Source organism: Paralichthys olivaceus, chromosome 3, assembly GCF_024713975.1.
Source record: "Paralichthys olivaceus isolate ysfri-2021 chromosome 3, ASM2471397v2, whole genome shotgun sequence".
Taxonomy (NCBI): domain Eukaryota; kingdom Metazoa; phylum Chordata; class Actinopteri; order Pleuronectiformes; family Paralichthyidae; genus Paralichthys; species Paralichthys olivaceus.
The window spans coordinates 13,464,480-13,485,056 of record NC_091095.1 but is presented as its reverse complement, the minus strand read 5'-3'; the positions used below and the strand labels follow the sequence as shown (position 1 = coordinate 13,485,056).

General features: G+C 41.5%; 1 protein-coding gene across 1 annotated transcript; it reads left to right on the top strand.

Annotated features, from left to right (window-relative positions):
- The first annotated feature begins 3,467 nt into the window (after positions 1-3,467).
- Positions 3,468-14,425, top strand: lhx4 (LIM homeobox 4). Its single transcript, XM_069522035.1, has 6 exons — positions 3,468-3,788; positions 7,033-7,204; positions 8,892-9,094; positions 9,682-9,836; positions 10,395-10,566; positions 11,433-14,425. Exons 1-6 carry the CDS (start codon positions 3,710-3,712, stop codon positions 11,819-11,821), a joined length of 1,170 nt encoding a protein of 389 aa, XP_069378136.1. The 5' UTR covers positions 3,468-3,709; the 3' UTR covers positions 11,822-14,425.
- Positions 14,426-20,577: the final 6,152 nt, after the last annotated feature.

Sequence of the window (20,577 nt, the reverse complement as noted above, 5' to 3'; positions counted from 1 at the left end):
AGGAAGAGGTGGGGGAGGAGGAGGAAGAGGAGAGAGACGCTGTGCCTTAAAATGACCGCTGAGCTGCGGTGATTAGGTAGGTGTGCACGGTGATGCTATATATCCATCTTTTAACGATACAGGGAATTCACAAACATTCCTATTACATGCATTCATAAATATATGTAATGCATTTTGTTTTTAACCGTCACCTTCACAGTGAATTGTGCATATTCCCAGCAATTTACGCACATACTTAAAATTAGATTAATTTGAAGTTTTGTCACCATCTGGGAGTTCCTTTTGCTCTTGTGCTTACTGGATATTTAATTATAATTGTGTGTCAGTGAATCCACTTGTGTAATGTGCTGAAGATTGATGCATAAACCTTGTATTTGCACTCAGAAAAAAATAATAAATCCAATCAATTGAATGTTTTGGTGTTTTGGCTCATTGTGAATCAGGCCTGCTGCACGAACCACAGTGTTATTGTATCTGTGCAGGGCGACGCACACCTGTATCACCCTGCTCACCTTGTGTAGATGGATGTGGCTGTGTATTTCTGACTGTCATGCTAAGTGTTGGATGGATCTGTGAATTGCAGAATGAACCGGTCCACTGAAATATTAGATCTAATTAGAGGTGGCTGGGTCAACGGCGGTGGCCAAGGAGTCGCCCTCTGCTTGAGTTATTGCCCGGGCTGCTTCCTCTGCAGCATTTATTTTTTCTTACAGTGGCATCTTTTAGACAAAGATCCGTCATGTCACCTCTCTCACTGCATTATTATAATTATTTCATCATCCCCATCTCTCTTTCCATTGCTTTTCTTTCCTTCCATTGTTTATGGTTTATTAAAGTAAAATACATGTACATATTGAGCACTATATACCCAACACCTGGATCCGTGATAACAACATTCATGTCTATTTCTATTTCTTCATCTATTGTTCCAGATATTTTCTGTCATCAAACATATATGCAAATATTTCTTTAAAATATATCTGAATAAAACAGATGCAGATTCATTTTTTCCACCATTTCTTTTGCCATCTCATTTAACGATTAAATGGTATCATTCAGTGTCCCACTAAACCAGATGTGCGCGCTCACGTCATTTCTCTCTCTGCATTTTTTTGCATCCGTCAATTATTCTAATTGTGTTGCCCTTTGCTGACAAGTTAAGAGCATTTTTATCTGCGCTGTTTTCCAGGGCAGCCGCGGGGTCTCGATATCAACAATCAGAGTAATTGAATTGCTGAATAAATTGAATGATCTTGAGGGGAGAAGTGTATAATGAAAATAAAGTAAGACCAGATGATTTCCTTTGCCACGCGTGCACATTGTGGCACAGCACGGGTGGATGGATGGGTGGATGGATGGGACACTTGGTCTGGACACTGCAGCAGCTTTGAATTGGTTGAATAAAATTCCTTTAATGTTCCATAGACACGTTTTTTTAATCTGCTTGATGGGCGTTTTCATTTTACTAAATTACATATGAAACATTAACCACACAGACTAGGATTAAGGGATTGTGGATCCATACCTAAGGCGGTGCATAAAAAGTCCATAGCCCTTTGTAAACGGTGTGGAACAATGGAATAAATTGTTTAAAGATAGGAGGATAAATCAGCTTAATGTACAGGAGAAAGTGACGACTGTTGCCTGATTGAATCTATTTCACAGAGCAGATTATCTGAGTTTTTGTAATTTTCATTGCTGCACATGTTTCTACTGCTAGTTTATTTATAATATTACATTTTATTTCCTGTAATACATTACGTTTATTTTTATTATAAATTGATGGAAATATTTCCCAATGCAAATTACCATACATTTATTGTAAAAATCAAAAATTATTATGATCATCATATCAATATTACTGTACTGTATATTGTAGCAATGTAACTGTTAAAAACTCACATATATTCTGATTCATTGGAATAATGTTAAATATGTGAAAATATGAAAGATCAAATATTTTCTCAAATTGTAAAGAGTGTCAGTCCTGTATCTGTATATACACTTGTGAGCAGTGACGGTGCGTCACCTGGGACTCGTGCGCACGGACTCTGTGGATGGAAACAACCTGGTGTGGAGGCGGACCTGCGGCGGAGGGAACGCGCCACTCTCTGCTTTTCTTTCCACGCTTGAAGTAAATTGAAAGCGAAGATTGAGTTCATCTAGCTTGAACTAGCGGCCCTCCGGGGGGAATATCTTATCCGGCAGAGCAGCCTCAGACGATGGGCTCTGAAATGAACAGTGTCAGGAGGACTGCGCCCCAGACTCCTAATCCTACCTGTCACTGAGAGAGAGAGGGATCCAGCTGCTGCTGTAGCCGCACTGCATGCCGGGCCACGGCACAGGAGGCTCGTCACACAGGTGAAAGAGTTTGTGCTTCTGACTCAGACATGTGTCCAATCATATGTCTTCATGTGGTCTCACTTCTGCTCCTGTAGCTGTTTGTGACAACTGTTTGCTCTGTGACTTAGGTCTAAACTGTTCCTGGAGGGTTGTTGGAGTCAAAAGGCTGCTCTGAAGTTCTTTAATGATGACATAGATGCACCTACATACAGATGTGGGCCACGACACCTCTGGCCTTCTGCTGGCCCACACAAATGGATGTGAGACTAAAGTGCATGGCCCAGAACAAATGTGGGCCTCTTTGGGAAACATGCGGTGCATCTAGGTAAGGTGTAATCTGGATGTGAACCTAAAGTGACCCATGGTAAATGGTGAATATGGCTCAAATAGCACAACACTTATTTGGGCCATGCACCATGGCACCTTTGGTTGACTATTGCTAAGGCTTACTTGTGGCCCAGATCTGGCAAAAAGGAGCCAACCACCAAAGTGGCATCACTCAGGAGGTGTGTGGGCCGGATGACAGTGTGGGCCAAATCTAGGCCACAACTATTTTGCCATGAGGGCTTTTAATTTCACATCCGTACACCAGCATGAACCGACATTAATGCATTTAATTCAGTGAAATATGTCAGTATCATCATCCCACCTGCTGATCAGACATTAAACTCTCATTTAGTGAGCCTGTGCTTGTGTGTGTGTGTTTGCTGAAGGGACTGTCAAGTACATAAATTGAGTATTTAGCTGTGAAATTTGCTCATCCTCCTCATTGATAATTTCCAAGAAGATAAATAAAAGGGAAAATGAAACTGTCCCTTACTTTCCTGGCTACAAACGCGGGAGCCCTGCTGGCCCCAGGGCCCCTCCTGAGAGCCACTGCAGTCAGCTATTTATGGTCTCCACAGGAACAAGGTCCCGCCTCTCCGGAGACATTTTCATACAGCATGTTATAGACGCCTCTCCTCCTCCTCCTCCTCCTCCTCTTCTCCTCCTCCTTCTCCTACACCTATGGAGGATGCTTTCCGCCCTCGGGGGCCTCCTCTTCCTGCGCTCCCATTGGCCCCCCGGCGAGCCTCTGCCGCGATGACGTCAGGCCCCGCCGCCCCTGCAGCGCTGAATGGAGCGAGCAGCCTGTCTCATCCACTCCAAAACAGCTCGGCACGGCGCGGCACGGACACCATCCCGGGAATAGCGAGAGAACAGGGGGGACGGAGGCTTGACGGGACAGAGAGGAGAGAGGCCTCAACATCAGCATCATCATCATCATCATCATCATACTTTTTTTCTTCCACGAGACAGGACGGGGGTGTGCGCCCACTGTGTTGCGGGTGTATGTGCGTGCGTTTGTCTCCCGGTTTGGATCACGATGATGCAAAGTGCGGCGGTCCTACCGACAGAGAGTCCTGTGAAGAGTTTACCGGAGATTCTCGGAGTGCCACTGCAACGTAAGACATTTTCTGAAACCATCTTGTTATTACTGATGTGGGTTATCAGCCCGTGCTGCTGCTGCTGCTGCTGCTGCTGCTGCAGGAGAAGGGTTAGTTTCCTCGGCCGAGGATGAGGGGATGAGGACACTGAACCTCTCGGTCTCAGATGGTCACGTACAGGCCAGTGGTGTGCGATGCAGATGTGTGTCAGGGTGCAAAAAAAGATATTTACAACAAGATTTTATCTTTGCAGCTTCACACAGGCTGTAGTCTGCTAAAGGCTGAAACATTTCGCTAGTGCAGAGGGAGGCTCTTCGGTGATTCATACCATCTCTATAAATAATAATAAAAAACTGATAATTTATGTTTAGATATTTTTTTTGAAAACAACATTATTTAATCCTCTAATTCAGCCTCGAACTTTGCTGCTTCTCCTCATCAGCTTGTTGGAGTCACAGAGCTCCACATGCAGGCAGCTGTTAATTTGTAAACGAGGCTGCATGGTCAAGAGATCAGACACAGTTGTCATCGCCCATCAGACAAACACACACTGACACTTTGACTGACACTCACCACTCAGGCTATTACACGTGTGATACGCTTTATTTTCCGTTCCAAGGCCTATATGTCTTTCTATGTTTCACAGTTGCAAAGATATTATTTTTTTATGACATTATTTATTGAGAGCAAATATTTGTATCCATAACATTTATTAGCTTTACCTTCCAGGATTAAAGGTGAGATTAACCTGATAAGCGTGTAAACAATATAGAAGTGCAATGGGACACATTTCTGCTCTGACCTAATTATTTACAGGCGAGTTAGAAAAATATACAGCTGGAACGAGTCTAATTTCTTCCCCCCAAAATAATCCACTATCAAATACTACAGGATAATTACTGGATTTCAAAACACTGATCATGAAATTGTTCATTCCGGTAGATCTAAATATATAGGGTCAATTTTGTCATTTCCTTATTCTCCAAATAATCGAATAATATTAATTAATATTATGCGTATTTTCTTTAATCCAGATTTCTGATGTCTGGTCATTACAACAAAATGTTTAATGAAACATATGATGTGATATGTGCCATGTGTGAGCCACAGCCTGTTCAACAAAGTGTTTAAACCTGGCTAAAGGAAAAGAGCCTTTATGTGGTCGGCTTATGCTCTTTAATTTTTATAAATCGAGGCAGATTAAAAGATTGGATAAAGATCCTGCCACTCAGCTCCCCGCAGTGCCAGCAGCAACCCTGGATCTAAACCTGGATTATTCCAGGAAATAAAACAAAAGACAATTTATCTAAACATTTGTCGCGAACAGAGAGCTGTGCTGACAACACAGACTTTAACCTGCAGAATCAGATTTAAAGAGGTTGCTTAAATTGCACTTATTAATTATAGATTTGAAAAAACAAATCTTGTTAAAATGCAAGAAATGATGCAGGTGATGAGGCTGAGTAGTGGAGAGTGGTGGCAACAGATACTGAGATATGAAGAAGACCCACATGAGCTTTACTTTCCCCCTCTCTCTCTCTCTCTCACACACACACACACACACACACACACACACACACACACACACACACACACACACACACACACACAGGAGCTGGACGGTGGACGCTCTGTCTTTGCCAAGAATCGTGCTGCTTTCCTTTCAGCACCACTCGTCTCGCTCCCTCGCTCAGCTTCATCCTCCACTTTATGTCCAGACACTTAAAAAATCCCCCCATTAAAAAAATCCCGGCCACAGATATATTTAGATCCTCTAATGATTTCCTCCACCTCCTTTTATCATCTCTGACAGAGCCGGTGTTTCTGTGCAGGAGCGATATGCATTTCTCTTCTAGTTATCATTATTATTATTTTTTCAAATTCATGAAACTATGAGCTGATGTTAAATATTGGTTCTAATGGACACATATCAATTAATTATATTATAGTTAGTGATGTGCCAAATTAAAATCAATGAAATACAATAATTATACAAACGATTTTTACAAAACCTGTATTTTCAAAACTTAAACTTGCAGTTTTAAAATATGTGGAAGGTTTGTGCTGCCTTAACGTTCATGTAGCGTCATAACATGAGACTGAATGATCTGATGAGCTTAAACAGGCTTCTCCTGCATCATTAGAAGATGTTTGTGTGTGTGTGTGCTCTCTTGCCTAGATATTGATTTTTCATTAACAGATACCATGTGCATATTTCACCAAGGGAGGCCGCTTAAAATGTGAGAGAAAATCAAGAAAGAATTTAGTTTAAAAAAGAAACACAGAAAATTTAGAATTAAAAACAATTAAAAACAACAACAAAAAGATTTGTCATTGCATCAATCATGTATCAGTTCTCTGTTAAATATTACAGTAATTATACATTTAATTATAGGAAAATTCACAATCTCAGTTTCGATTAAATAAATCAGATTCTGTACATGGGCAACACATCTCATCATTATATAAATTAAATAAGTAAGCAAAGGTTAGGCTCCAAAACGAACTATATTTTGAAATCTGCATTTTAACCGTAGCTGTGGCTTTTACTTCTTTATCATCGAGTGTGAGAGAATCGGAGCTGGGTACAGTGTGATCCCCGCGTGTGCACATGTGATCTGCTGTGGTTTTAACACGCACAGAAACCAAATGTAATCTGGCCTCGACCCTGATTTACATCCAGCATCGTTCTCACCTGCTCACTGACTCCACATCTGCTCTGAAACCGTGAGGAGACGAGTCCAGATCCAGAGGAGAACATCTGTACAGAGTTCAGCACCTTGGACAGAGACGGACACGATCACAAACAGTCATCAATAGTGGATCAACAGCTGTTAATGAAACATAAGATCCATGGGTTTTACTATTTGAAAAATCACAAATTCATTAAAACACATTTTTATATTTATATAATAATAAAAAAAGAAATAAAAGAAACTTCTAGAATCAAAATAACTGCAAAATATATCTTAACAGGCAGCTATTGAAAATAAATGTATTTGTCCCTTTGTTTTATTAAAAATATAATATTATAACACAGATATTGTAGAATTTGCTTTGGCTGAAAAACCCTCCGGTTTCTATTGCGCCTCGTAGTTTACCAACATGTTCAGTGTGATTGATATTCTCCATGTTTGCACTGTGAGCATGATGTGAACATCTTTTCGTTGATAATAAAAACGGAGGAATTCCTGAAAATGTCAGAGCTGTGTCTGCCTATGCTCGCTGAGTGTGACCTTGTGCCGGTGCTGTGTCCCCGCAGAGATCCCTCAGTGTGCCGGCTGTAGCCAACACATCCTGGACAAGTTCATCCTGAAGGTGCTGGACAGACACTGGCACTCCAAGTGCCTCAAGTGCGCCGACTGCCAGACTCCGCTGGCGGACAAGTGTTTCTCCCGAGCAGGAGGCGTCTACTGCAAAGAGGACTTCTTCAAGTCAGTGTCTTCTTCTCCTCTCTCTGTTGTACTGTCGCTGTGTGTCAGGGACGAGCTGTAGTTTATACAGCTTTTCTTTATTCTTAAGAAATGTATTTGGTTTATCATCCTCAACTATGAGAGAAATCACACGTTTTATTCCATAGAATCCAAACAAATTGAACCACGTGAACCACGTGAAATGATCTTCACCTCTAACTGTGCTGAAGAAGGTTGAAATAAATATAACAAATTATCCAAATAATTTCTTATATTTATTAAATACTTGTGGATGATAGTTTGCGTGGTTTTAAAAATAGTAGCACGATTAAATTGTTGTTGAATCAATGTTGCTCATTTATTTCTTATTATTTGTAAACTATTGTTTTGGAAAGTCATGTTATTCAGTGAAAGAGATTTCCTTAGTTAAAAACTGAAAGTTGACATTTGACTGTGTCAACTTTAACTGATTGGTGAATTAATAATCTTGTGGTTGATAATATTTAAAATGTTAAATTAATTAATTCTGTTCATCTAAAAAAAATGTGTCTACTGCATAATCACAAATGGATGCGAATATCTCTCTGTTTTATTTATTATATATGAACCACCATGCTGGGCTACGCTACTTATTTTCAAAATTCCAGTATTTTTTGTGCAGACAGTATTTTCAGTATTGATAGTTTGTTTTCACACTTCACATAATTCAAATTTTAGTGGCTGTTTTTTCCTCCTGACATGAGAGAAAGCAAGATTTCAAAACAAGTGCAAACATTTGTGTCGTTTTCTGTCTTTCTCTCTTTCTTTTTCTTTTCTTTTGGAAGGATTGGATTTCTGAGGCATTACAGAGGAAAATTGAGTTTGACTTTTATCCAGAGCAGGATCAGCAGATCCGGGCTTTTTACTAAATCATGTTTGAAAGGTTTTAATGCTTCGAGCTTGAATGAGACCTAAAGAGCTCTGGAGTCTCACCGAGAGTTAACTCTGTTAGCCGACCCTGGGGAGAGCAGGGGGGCGTTTGCATGCAGGCTATACATACTGTGGTGAGGGACAAGTTGGGACACATATACACACACACACAAACAGACACACACACACACACACACACACACACACACACACAAACAGACACACAGATTCACTGGCGCTGGCTTCCCGGCAGTGATTTGTAGGCTTCACCTTGCTCTTTTTATTTCTGTGGGTTGGTTGTGTGATTTAAAACCTCTCCTGAGTCAGTGCTTTATTGGTCCTCCTCAGGGTGTGTTTACTGTGAGCAGCCCTCCTCCTACCTCTTCCTCTTTCTCTTCTTCCTCCTCCTCCTCCTCCTCTTTAGCTCTCAGTACTTCATCTGCAAACACATAAACATGCAAACACAAACACACACACATGCACACACCAACACAGTGCATTGATCCTCTCCATCCATCAACCTGAGGACAGGTCTATCGTTAACAGAAATTCATTCCAGTGGTGATGTTTCCCTGCACAACAGCTGGAGATTCTATTAACACAGACACTTTGCCATCATTCTTGGCTGCAGCTGAAGAAATACCTGTCTAGCGTGTGAAATTTTAATCTGGCTCGGTCTCACCGTCTCCATCAGCTTCTATTGGATATAAGTGTGGGAGAAGGATGTCAGTCTGTCCTGCTGATGTCTTGCATCACATTTTCTAATGGCAGCTCTCTTCTTCTACATGTCTTCCTGCAGGCGCTTTGGAACAAAATGTGCATCATGCCAACAGGGGATCCCGCCGACGCAGGTTGTGCGGAAGGCGCAGGACTTTGTGTATCACCTGCACTGCTTCGCATGCATCATGTGCAGCCGGCAGCTGGCCACCGGGGACGAGTTTTACCTCATGGAGGACGGGAGGCTGGTGTGCAAGGTGGATTATGAAACAGCAAAGCAAAACGGTAAGTGCTGCAAGGATCCATAAAAATGAAACATGTTAATATTAAGTCCTGACAATTGACAAGATTTGTTAAGGTATTCAGGCTCACTCTGGGGCCTGTGCCTTAACAACACAGTCACAGAGAAGTGGCTTGACGTTGAAACTTGACTTAAGTACATCAGACAGCTGTAGTATCACAGTAGAGGACATGAGAGATAAAGCCACAGCATACACAGTGGATCCATGTTGTTACACGTCTGTGTGTGTGTGTGTGTGTGTGTGTGTGTGTGTGTGTGTGTGTGTGTGTGTGTGTCGTCTCCCTCCCTCTCTTTTGAGATTTCCTCACATGTCTGATTGATTATGTAAAGTTAAGCAATGCTCTCCTACGCTGTGGCCTCAATAACTCCATTCCTCTGGCACTGAGTAGATTTATGTCCTCTGCCGTGGGAGGGGGACAGATGCACAAGGACAATAATACACTTCCACATGTGACCATTCACTTCATTTAACACACGTACACTCCACGCAAAGGCCGAGGGCCACTGTCAGTTAAGGCCGTGAGACGGATGTGAGGAGAAGTCACTCACACTTGTGATGGTGTTATTTTAGATGATTCGGAGGCGGGGACCAAGCGACCGAGGACCACCATCACCGCCAAACAGCTGGAGACCCTCAAAAGTGCCTACAAAAACTCGCCGAAGCCAGCACGCCACGTCAGAGAGCAGCTTTCCTCAGAGACGGGACTAGACATGAGAGTGGTGCAGGTAGAGAGTTTGGTTCTTCAGACAACTGCAGACATCTTCATTCCAGAAAAATATCTGAAGGATTTTCATTTTAGTAGAAACTAAAGTTACTCACCACAGGACAAACATTTTAGGTTTATATGATTTGATCACAAGTTTAGGCCACTTCTCTCTGTTTGTGTTTAAAATGAGAAATCTGCATCTCCACTTCTAAATCTGAATTTATTTATATATGTCAATTTCTTATCTGGCTGTTTTTATTTCAGTTTAAATTATAAAAAAAAAATTCAGGCCTCTGTTATTGAGGCCTTTAAATTTTAAAATTACAAAAACGTAAAGCGTAAAAAATTGGATTTTTAAAATGATACAAGATGCATGATATTAGGACATTTTAAAGATCGTTCACCTTAACCTTAGTTTCAATATTTCTCTCAAGGATTTTGTTTGAATCAGTTCAAGTAGGTGATGTGAAACAATACAAAATAAAAAAGTTTCAGATAATTAATATTAGGTATCTGCTTTGAATTAAAATGCTTTTCATTATTATTAGTTAATTCTAACTTTTATATTCTCTGCCAGGTTTGGTTCCAGAACCGACGAGCAAAGGAGAAGCGTCTGAAGAAAGACGCAGGTCGACATCGCTGGAGTCAGTTTTATAAAAGTGTCAAACGCAACCGAGGGGGAGCCAAAGTGGAGAAGGAGAGCTCGGCTGATGACGCAGGCCTCAGTGACAGCGAGCTGAGCTTCAGAGGTACAAACACTGTGATAATAACTTCAACCCAGAGCGTTTCTGTTATTGCCTGAGAGAGAGATTCCTGAAAGGGAATCGTCAGTCATGCTGTTGTTCTAATGGGATTAAAGGAGCCTACAAGCTGCTAAATGACAAGAGTGCAGCAGCGATTGAATGTGTCTTTTTGCGGCGTTTCATTTGTCTCCCGGCGTTGCTAAATGCACAGTGTCGTTCTCAGGCAAATCCAAAATGGCATTCTCATTTCACATTCCCCTCACACCTACCCATGGCACCTCCCTCACACATCCTCCTGCCTCCGCTCGTCGCCATGATGGAGCAGATTGGAAAGGAGAGGAGGTCCTTAGTGGGATGCAAACAGCATTTTAGACATCTCCATGTTATTTAACGTTTGCGAAACCCTGTTTTGGGCGGTCGTAAAAGTCTTCGAGCCACTTTCAAAAAGAAGGCCATTTTTATGAGAAATGAAAACATGGTGACAGAAACTCCATAAACTATGTGAGGCTTTTAGTCAATTAGAGAGAAAGTGCTTTTGGGGCTTTGTTGTTATTGAAGCCAAGCGTGGGATGGAGAGGGGAGAGATTCAAACAGATTGTGTGCTGCAGTAATGACACACAAACAGACCTCCTTTGTTAGTGAAGAATGTAAAGCACATCCTTTCTCACCAACAAACACTGACATGCTTATCAAACGCCTGCTCCACTTACTGGGCCCCCATGAAACCCACACAACGGTGCCACTATAAAACTCACTCATAAAAGCACTTAACTGTATTGAAATACAACAGGTATATAATGTCCACATAGTTGACAGCACTGTTGATGTGTCTCAGTATTTACTCGTGCTAAGTGATGGTGTCTCCTCCGCAGAAGACCAGGTCCTGTCAGATCTCGGCCACACCAATGGGCTTTACGGGAGCGTCGGCGACATGACCAGCAGCGCGGTGCTGAACGGGGGCTTCTCTGTCGACGCAGCGGGCCAGCCTTACCACGACATCCGAGCAGGGAGCCCCTACGGACTCCCTCAGTCGCCCTCCTCCATCACCTCTCTGTCCGGCCACACCCCTCTCCTCAACAACCTGGGCTTCAACATGGACAGTCTGGTGGCGCAGGGGGGTGCAGGCGGGGTGGGGCAGGCTCTGAGGGCCATGGCAGGGGGCCCCACCTCAGACCTCTCGACGGGCAGCAGTACGGGATACCCTGACTTCCCCACCAGTCCCGCCTCGTGGCTGGACGAGATGGACCATTCCCAGTTTTGAGTCTCGAACACGGGCAGAAGACAAAACAGACTTAAGAGGCTTTTTTACATTTCTTTCTTTCACCCTCCAAGACTAGTAGGTTTTGTGATGCTGGGTGAAGAGCAGAAGGAAGAGAAGAAGTGTGACTCTCAGTACCTCCTCAGTGAGGTGTAGCCGCCCGGGTCCAGATGTGTAGTCCAGAGAAAAGCAGCGAGGAACTCCGCCGCACCGCTGAATGTTCAGTCTCAACACTGTATCATACGACGTTTGTTATCACTTGACTTTATTTTGTTCTTTCACTCTCTGAAAATGAGAATGGATTTCCAATATGTCGGTGGAATTACGCTCACAGGGGAGGTAATATTGTCTCGTCCTCCCCTAAAATAACTCACCCCAACTCTAACAGCTACAACATTAGGGCTAAATCTCGATCACAGGCCCTACGAGACCCCGGAGGCGCCTGCATGCTTCTGATTCCCGAGTAGGACTGCTGTCCGGCCATATCGAAGCCTTTACATTGGCAATGCACTTTATTCTCCTCTTCTTTTTCTACACATGTGGACAGGAATGCAGAGGAAAAAGAGAGAAACAGGGGGAGAGACATGCACAAGGCAAAAACACAGTGTTTCATTGGGTGAGAAAATTTACAAGAACAGTGGCACAAGTGTGAATTTTGAACCATGCTGATGTTTTTTAATGTATTGCTGAAGCTTACAAGTTATTAGGAAGTAGATGGTCTGTGCGTCTGTCCGTCTGTCCGTCCATAGAAGCTGATGTCTCCTCTGTTTGAGGACGTACACTGTTTGCTACACAGCAGGTCTCTCTTCTATATTTATAGGTGCTTGACTTGTTCTCGTCTGTGTAAAAGCTGTCTGAGAGCGGACGTCTGTCAGTATTAAATTATCTTGTTTCCAGACTCACCAGGAATCAAAGCTCGTGTGCTGGATGGAGGACAGTCAAGGCGTTTTGGGGTCTGGAGAAAATTCTAGTAATATATCACACATCTAAATTATTAATTTATTCCTTTTGAATGCACAGACAAATGACAAGGAGACACACATGAGTGAGTCATTTGCAGATATTATTCAACAAATAAAATGGTTACACACATTTAAAATATCTATTCGACAAAACACCAACAAGTATTTGCAGGAAGGAAATTCTCAGTGTTCGTTCTTCTGTTTGGTCAATCTGACTCCGGCTTCTCTTGCTAATCTACTCTAGTGCAGCAGAGCTCTGGCTTTGCCTGCTATCAACCTACTTACTGACCCCAGATGTGTTGTCAGCCTGTGCAGTTCTCCCGCTGCCTGGCCTCCATGTCAGAGGGATTACCACCCTGCCACCCCCAACCCCACCCCCATTCAGCGCTGACACTCTCCTGTCACATCGCTCCTCAGCATCTGCTCGGCTGATGGGTTTTCTTACACTTCAACATCAGCTGCATCCTAAAGTCCCTTGAAACACAGGACAACAGGTTAAAAAAAGTGGATCCTGTTTCTGATGCTCCTGAAATACAAATTTTATTTGAGCCAAGTGGAAACGGTTCTATCTGACCTGGTGACCATTTCAAAACCAGTGGTTATTTTTGATCTGAAAGAAGGTTTGCTTAAAAAAACGATCAGAAATCAAAATCTGTTCGGTCACCTTTCCCTGAAAAATTGCCAAGTCTTTTTTTTCTACCAGAGCATCTGATTTGAGAGCCAGAAAGCAAATCAACAAACAGAAAGCAACACCACTGAGACAATTTTGAAAACTGGCCACAATTTACATTGTAATTATCGGATGAGTACATGGTATCAATAAAAGACGTAAACTTACTGAGTAGCTACACTTTTTAGGTAATATGTAAGTACAGGGGAATAAAGGAGTGAAACTTTGTCTAAACCTACATTAATTAAATTACTGAATTTATTTAATTTAGTATCTGTTTCGATAGGTGAGGAATAGAGAAATGTTACTACAAATTAACAAAGACAAATTGGAAAAACAGTGTTGATATTTTATTTATTTGACATTGGTTATGGTATAATTTATTTTAAAATAATAATATACTTATAATTGAAATACATTAGGGAAATAACAGTGTAAAATGTTTTAATGTATGAAGTGCAGCGTACATTATTGTTGCTGCTGGGCATCAAACCAAACCAACTTTGTTTTTCATGCCTTAACTGTATGTAATCTGATAATTTAATATATCCCAAGAAATTAAAAAGAAATAGGGTATAATCCACTTTTGCGTGCCCCTAACCCCCTGTACAAACCAGTAGACACTCAGTCAGTGTTTCATTGGTACCATGTATATGAATAACATATTAACAGTGTAAATCTCTGGCTGTATTTGATGGTGTTGAATGAAAATCCTGTACAAACCCATTGCCACTGCAGTTTTGTTACGTCTGTGTTGCCTCAGAAGTTTGCATCTTAATTGTTGTAAATTTTGTACAGTTTGAAAAACGTGTTGATCGTCTTGTTTCATGAACGCTATTTATTATTGCCATGTGTCTTTGAAAAAGATGTAAAAGAGAGCACTGAATTTATTCATTTATGCCTTCTGTGTAATGGTATGAACTGTGTACAGTCAAATCTATATGAGGAAAATAAAGCTGAATTGTCTTTGGGTTACCCTCGGCTGCTTTTCGCTTTAATACAACCGGCCCTGCAGTGATGAATGTGAGAGTTAAGATTTCCAGCTGAGCTTTGTTTTCGATATATCAAAAGAAAAATATCTGCTTTAGGTGTTTTTATTATTTTGCCTTATCTAAACGCTCTTAGGGCGAGTTAACTCGCAAATTCATTTACCCATTGAGAGCATTTACCACACACTTAGGCCTCTATTCAATTGTGGAGATCCATTTAGTACCACCAACAGACAGTGGTCAGTCAGTTAACAGTGATTGATGCTGCTTTCCTCTCTCGCTTTGGGGTGGGGGGTGACAAGGAAGATACATGGAGAGAGAAGAAAGAGAGGAAGAAAACGAGAAAAAATAAAAACGAGGAGAAACAGATGCCTTGTTGGCTGTTTCTCTGACCCTCTCTGTGCTAAAGAGACACAGCAGCAGATTGCAGCGCTGCACTGTCCAGTCCGTCCTTAATCTTCGTGCTGTTAACTAATTGTGGAGTGCTTAGTGAAACATGAGCAAATATGCTTTGTGGTCAGGCAGAGGGACTATGGCGCATATGCAAGCAGTTTGCTTACATGTCAATATGTCGAGCTGGTAATACAAGGCTGTTCCTATGATTTCAACCATTGAGATCGTGAAGAACAATTCACCAATGCAATCACACACTTGTAACTAGTAATCAAAAAAGATCTTTGTTAATGATGGTCACTAAGTTTTTTTAAACTTTTTTAATGCGCTTACTTTTATATCTATTTATTAGCTTTTATTTTAAAAAGGATAAAAACTTAACATCACATTAAGTTCATAAAGCGAAGAGATTACATACAAAGTCAATGCAAAGAGACGAATAGATGCAAATTTTACATGATTCATTCCCTCCAGTAGAAATATTTGAACTCCAGCTTGATGCAATGTCACAAAAGCATTGAGAATGAAACTCACTAGACACAGGTCCTGGATCCGAGCCAGCAGGTCATCAAACTGGCCACTAGTCTTCCTCTGGTAGCGTCAAGGGCAGTCATCCAGACGCAGCTCCTGAGACGGTGAAATCCCCCGAGCTTTGTGGTCTGCTGGATCCACACATGACAGCACTGGCTCCTCAGGTACATCACAGCAAATGTGGTCACTTCTGCCAGTATCCTCCTCTCCTCGGTCGAGAACGGGCGAATATCAGTGGGTTCAGTGAGAAGCAAACACAAATGATCCTGCGGCCAAACTCCTGCACATAATGCAACGTGAAAATTTGCATCATATTCTGTGTGAATGCAGCATAAGTGAACGGTTGCAGATGCGCAAATGTGAAGCAGATGTCGAGGGTCAAAGGTCACCAAAGTTGAACTCCACTCGATGGATCTGCTCTACCACAGGAAGGGAATGTTCGATTCATGTTCTTGCTTGCACATTCGTTTATGTGACCCATGCTAACCACTCTGTGAGGCCCACTGGTAGCTAACTGCTAAAGTCAGCGTGCAAACATGCTAATAAAGACAAAGACAAGCAGGTTCACCATCTTAGTTTAGTGAGCTATATTTGACAATTTGCACTAAATAAAGTATTACATTTGAATGCCATTAGTTTGCTGAAACATTCAGTATTAACTAGAGTAGCCAATTGGACGTATTCAAGTAAAGATCAAGGGAACACCATATTGATTATGGTTCATCCTGAGGACAACATGAACATCTGAGCTAAATTTCATGGTGATGCATCCAAATGGACCAAGATGGTGGACAGACCAACCGACCAAATGAATTCCCTAAAGTCACATTGGCTAGAGTTATCAGAGTCGGCATTAAAAACCTGGCTACTGGCAAAATGGTCACTAGAGGTTAAGGCAACCAATCCTGAACCAGTGTCCCTGTTTGTATTCAACAAGAGGCCTTTGTTTCCTGCCACCTCTCTACTGTTTAAACAAACATGTACAATAAAATATCCCAAAAAATGATTTAAAAAAACAAAACAAAACAACCTAGCACATTTTATAGAATGTAGATTCTACTCATGCCATCACATTCCCATATAAGATAAGATAATCCTTTATTACCAAGAACATGATCTTAGGATCTTCATCTGTAGCTTTGGAACTGACTACATAGGCTCTCTGCAGATATGTATTGTTCTTAGTTGCTGCCTGTCTAAAACCTCACAGGTTAAAGTGGATTTATTCTCTTTTAACTATGGTACAGGGAAACTATGTATGGAATTATAATGAAATTACATCACAGTGTACATCTGTATGGAGCTAATTGGTATTCAGCAACATGTAGCAGTTGTCTGAGAGCAAGCCAACCTAACCCAAACGTAAGTGTTATCGATTCCTTTGTGTTTTAGCTATTCCTGTTGCATTATAAAAACAAAAAGCGACGACTCAGTCTGGTCGGAGTTAGCACGTTTGCATAAAACGCCACAAATTGAGCAGATTTTTATTTAAGCATTGATTGGCTGGGCTATGGGCATTAATGGATAGGCTCTAATAGTAGTGCCTTACAAAGATAAAGAGCCACACAGACAGTTAGGATAATTTACACGCCACTTACAGCACTAGTATACAAATAAATCTGAGGAAACTCCACCACTGTTGCTTTTGCGAAGATGACAAACACAAGCACAAATGCCATTATCATTGATCGTGGGGCTTTTATTACAAACTTCCTGAAGGAAACAGTTTTTTTTCTCTTTCCCAAGCTTAAGGGAATAAATTAACATGCAAAATAGATGGGATTTGTTTTGTCCTGAAAGTCAATCTCGCAGCATCAAGACAGGACATTTTTCTCTCCAAACGACTGCATCCTGCCTGCAGTGAACAATGATCCGCAGGATGACGGAGTGAGTCTTAAAGAGGGGCTGGAGTCAAACAGAGGCCTCTCAATGACACCCTCAAGGTTATGAGCTCAATGCTGTTTTAATGCGAAACTGGGCCTTTTACACTCAATTATCATCCTGCTAAAGATACCAGATATAAAGAGGAGGGTTCATGACCCTCAAGAAAACATGACAAATCCTGTAGTGATGATCATATGTTTGCTGTAATAAAGACCTCTGATTCGATTGTTGGTTGCAAGGCAAATATATGATGCAGATATTTGTGCAAACTGTGCTTTTTACTGTGTGTTGGCTTATCGGAAGTCCAAAAGGTCGTCTCTTTAACGTCAGCGGATACCAGAAACACTTGTTCATCACCGTCAGCCACACATAAAGCATTAGAGCTGAGCAATGGAGTAACACACACCCACACAGTCTTGGACGCCAGTGAATGAGTCTCTCGGATATTAGTAGGAAGTGTTTCGGAGGCAGAGGGATTTCTGCTTACTGTTGGGTTCCCAGCAACACTCAGGTTCTCAGGGTGTGTGTGTGTGGATGCTGCAGCGTAAGAGAGGAGATGGAGGAGGAGAGGGGAGTGGGGGTAAAGCGTTGCATTAAGAGCTGGCCAAAGCAATGACACGGTATTGCTTTTATAGAAGAGGGAACGGAGAGGTAGAAGAAGAGAAAGTGCAGGCAATTGGTGACGGAGAGAAGAAATGATGTAAATGAAAAGGAGGGATGATGGAGAGATCTCTACAAATACCTCACAGGTGCTGTGCAACAAACAATAGACCGAATCCACTCTAGCGGCTCAATGAATACATTTACATGCACATTAGTATCCCTGTCCCTGGGTTGTATTATAAAATATGCTGATTATACAGAAGAGAGAAACCTGGTTAATGATATTACAGTATACATGATTGTATAAAGCAACCAGGTTAACGATCATCTGTCTGCAGATGTAACTTGGTTTCTCTACATCTCATTTTTGTAACTTCAACATCTAAAACTCAGTTAGGGACCGTCTGCCAGCCTGGACTCTTTTGGATTCACCCTCCCCAGATGATCACAGGAAATAAAAAACAAGAGCAACAATAAAATCTATAATCTCAATCGTATCACTAAAGTCTCTACCTGTACTTCAGCTTGTTATTCATCACATTTCTTCTTTTATTCACTACCTTGCAATTGCAGTTAAAGATGCACCTGCACACATGGTAGACAAAGATCAGAAACCTGATCCTGGTGTTTACCTGCCATCGTGTTCCACTGCAGCATATCTATGTTTCTCAAATCTGGGATAAGGGCTTACTGAGGGTTCAGAAACCAGAACATGTTACAGTCCAGGGTACACTGGGACCAAAATTGTGAAGGAGAAAAGAGCCACATTGAATTTCCCTCCAAAATATATTACATCAAAAGTATAATGTTGCAGAAAGGGGAAGCATTCAAGCAAAGTACTGGTACCTGAAAAAATTCTACTTAACTGAACTGCTTGAGCAAATGTAGTTTATTACTTTTCACCTCTGAAAAATGCATAAATATTCAGTACCACTGAATAATATTGGAGCTGGAGGATGGTTGTGTGTGTGTGTGTGTGTGTGTGTGTGTGTCTGCGGTTTGGAGATGGAGGGAGCTGCAGTGTCAAAAGTGAAAAGCTCAGAGGAAAATTGAAGCCCCATAATGGAAGCATAATGGGCTTAGTGTCAGAGTCTTGCAGACGAGCCGGGAGGGAAGCACGACTGCCGTCACCCCCTCTTACCTCAAGCCAGTATAACGGGGTTTAGGAAGCAACGAGGAGACAACAACGGGCCCCAAACAGGCTTTACAGATACACCAACAGCCTAATGGCCGGATGTGGATGGAATTCATAACAATGAGATGATCACTGGTTGTCTCCTTGTGGGATTGTAGTGCATCACGTCTCAGACTCAGGTTGAATACTCAAAAGGTTTCTCCTCAACTCAGTTAGGGATCCCCGCAAAAAAAAGCACTGACGAAGGCACTATGGTACAAGTTTACAAAAGTGAATTATAATAATTTAAGTAAAAAATATACCTGTCTGCCCTATTCTCTCATGATATATATAAAGGGGCAATGCAGATACAGATGCAGACATCATGTGGAGGGATTTTAATTCACCTCATGTTTTGCACAGCTCACTTGCATCTCAATTCACTGCAAGTACTGTACAACAGCTGTCAAGACAAGAATTGAATTTGAAGTGGTGGCCCTGGTGATGACTACCAATGTTGTTGCAGACCATCTACCGCTGTCACGGATCTGAGAGTGACTGACAGGCTACAAGCAGACATGTTGAGATGGTTATCTAACGCCTTGTGTCAAAGCAGATTTCCAGGGTTTTAAGTAAAACGGTGGATGGAGGGGGAAGGGGGGGAGGCGCAGAGCAAGGCAGTGTGTCAGAAAGTACAAGGGATTAAGCTTTGTCCCCACTGTTGTGTACAAAATGTGCATTTGCATCTTGGTGAAGCTGTAGTTAAGAACCGAGATCCAGATTTAGTGTATTCTCATCTGGTGGAGTGTGTGTGAGCTGAGGCAGAGAAAATGTGCTGATCTGAGGGGCCTGAGGATAAGCAAAGCAGATTTGGCCTCAGACCACAGCTTGTTCCTTTTTTCTTTTTTTTTGGAGAACATCCAGCTCTCTTCTGTATGACATAACAGTACAGAGGCAGGTTTTAGAGAGCAGTGCTGTATCTATGCATTTGTATAAAAACATATATGCAAGTACTATATATACACTTTATTTATTGATTTATTTCATTGTACTTTGTAGGTGCATCATATCATTCTAACTTGAAGCATAATTAATTGGTGGTAGGATTTCATCATTTTGACATTGTCTCGGTGGACCCATCATTTGTGTGTGTTAGTATGATTTCATTCTGACGTAAAAGAAATACCTTTATGTTGGTATTTTGTGCCATTTTGAATATGTTTTCCTGATGAGCAGCTTTGGCAGGTATCCCCTCAATTTTAAATTGACTTTAATTAAATATTGTGTGTTCTTGTTGGGAGGTGTTCAGAAGACTCAAATTACTTTTTTGTAGTACAGTAACATAAATGTGCATTTTGTTCAACTTCAATATTAATCTTAATCTAAACATTATTTACTGTAAGAAAATGTTTTTAAAACGTAATATTTATATAGCCTGGTAAAACTTAACTCAGTATTTTATATATCCTGTGTAAGTAATTTTAGGCTCAGGTTTACTGTGGTGGTCTCTGTGGTGAGATGTGAGTTTGGGATGAATTAAAAGTATGGAGCAGTAAATACACGCGGACATTATGACTGTATGTTAAGATGGACAGCAAGTCTCCACTTGGTTG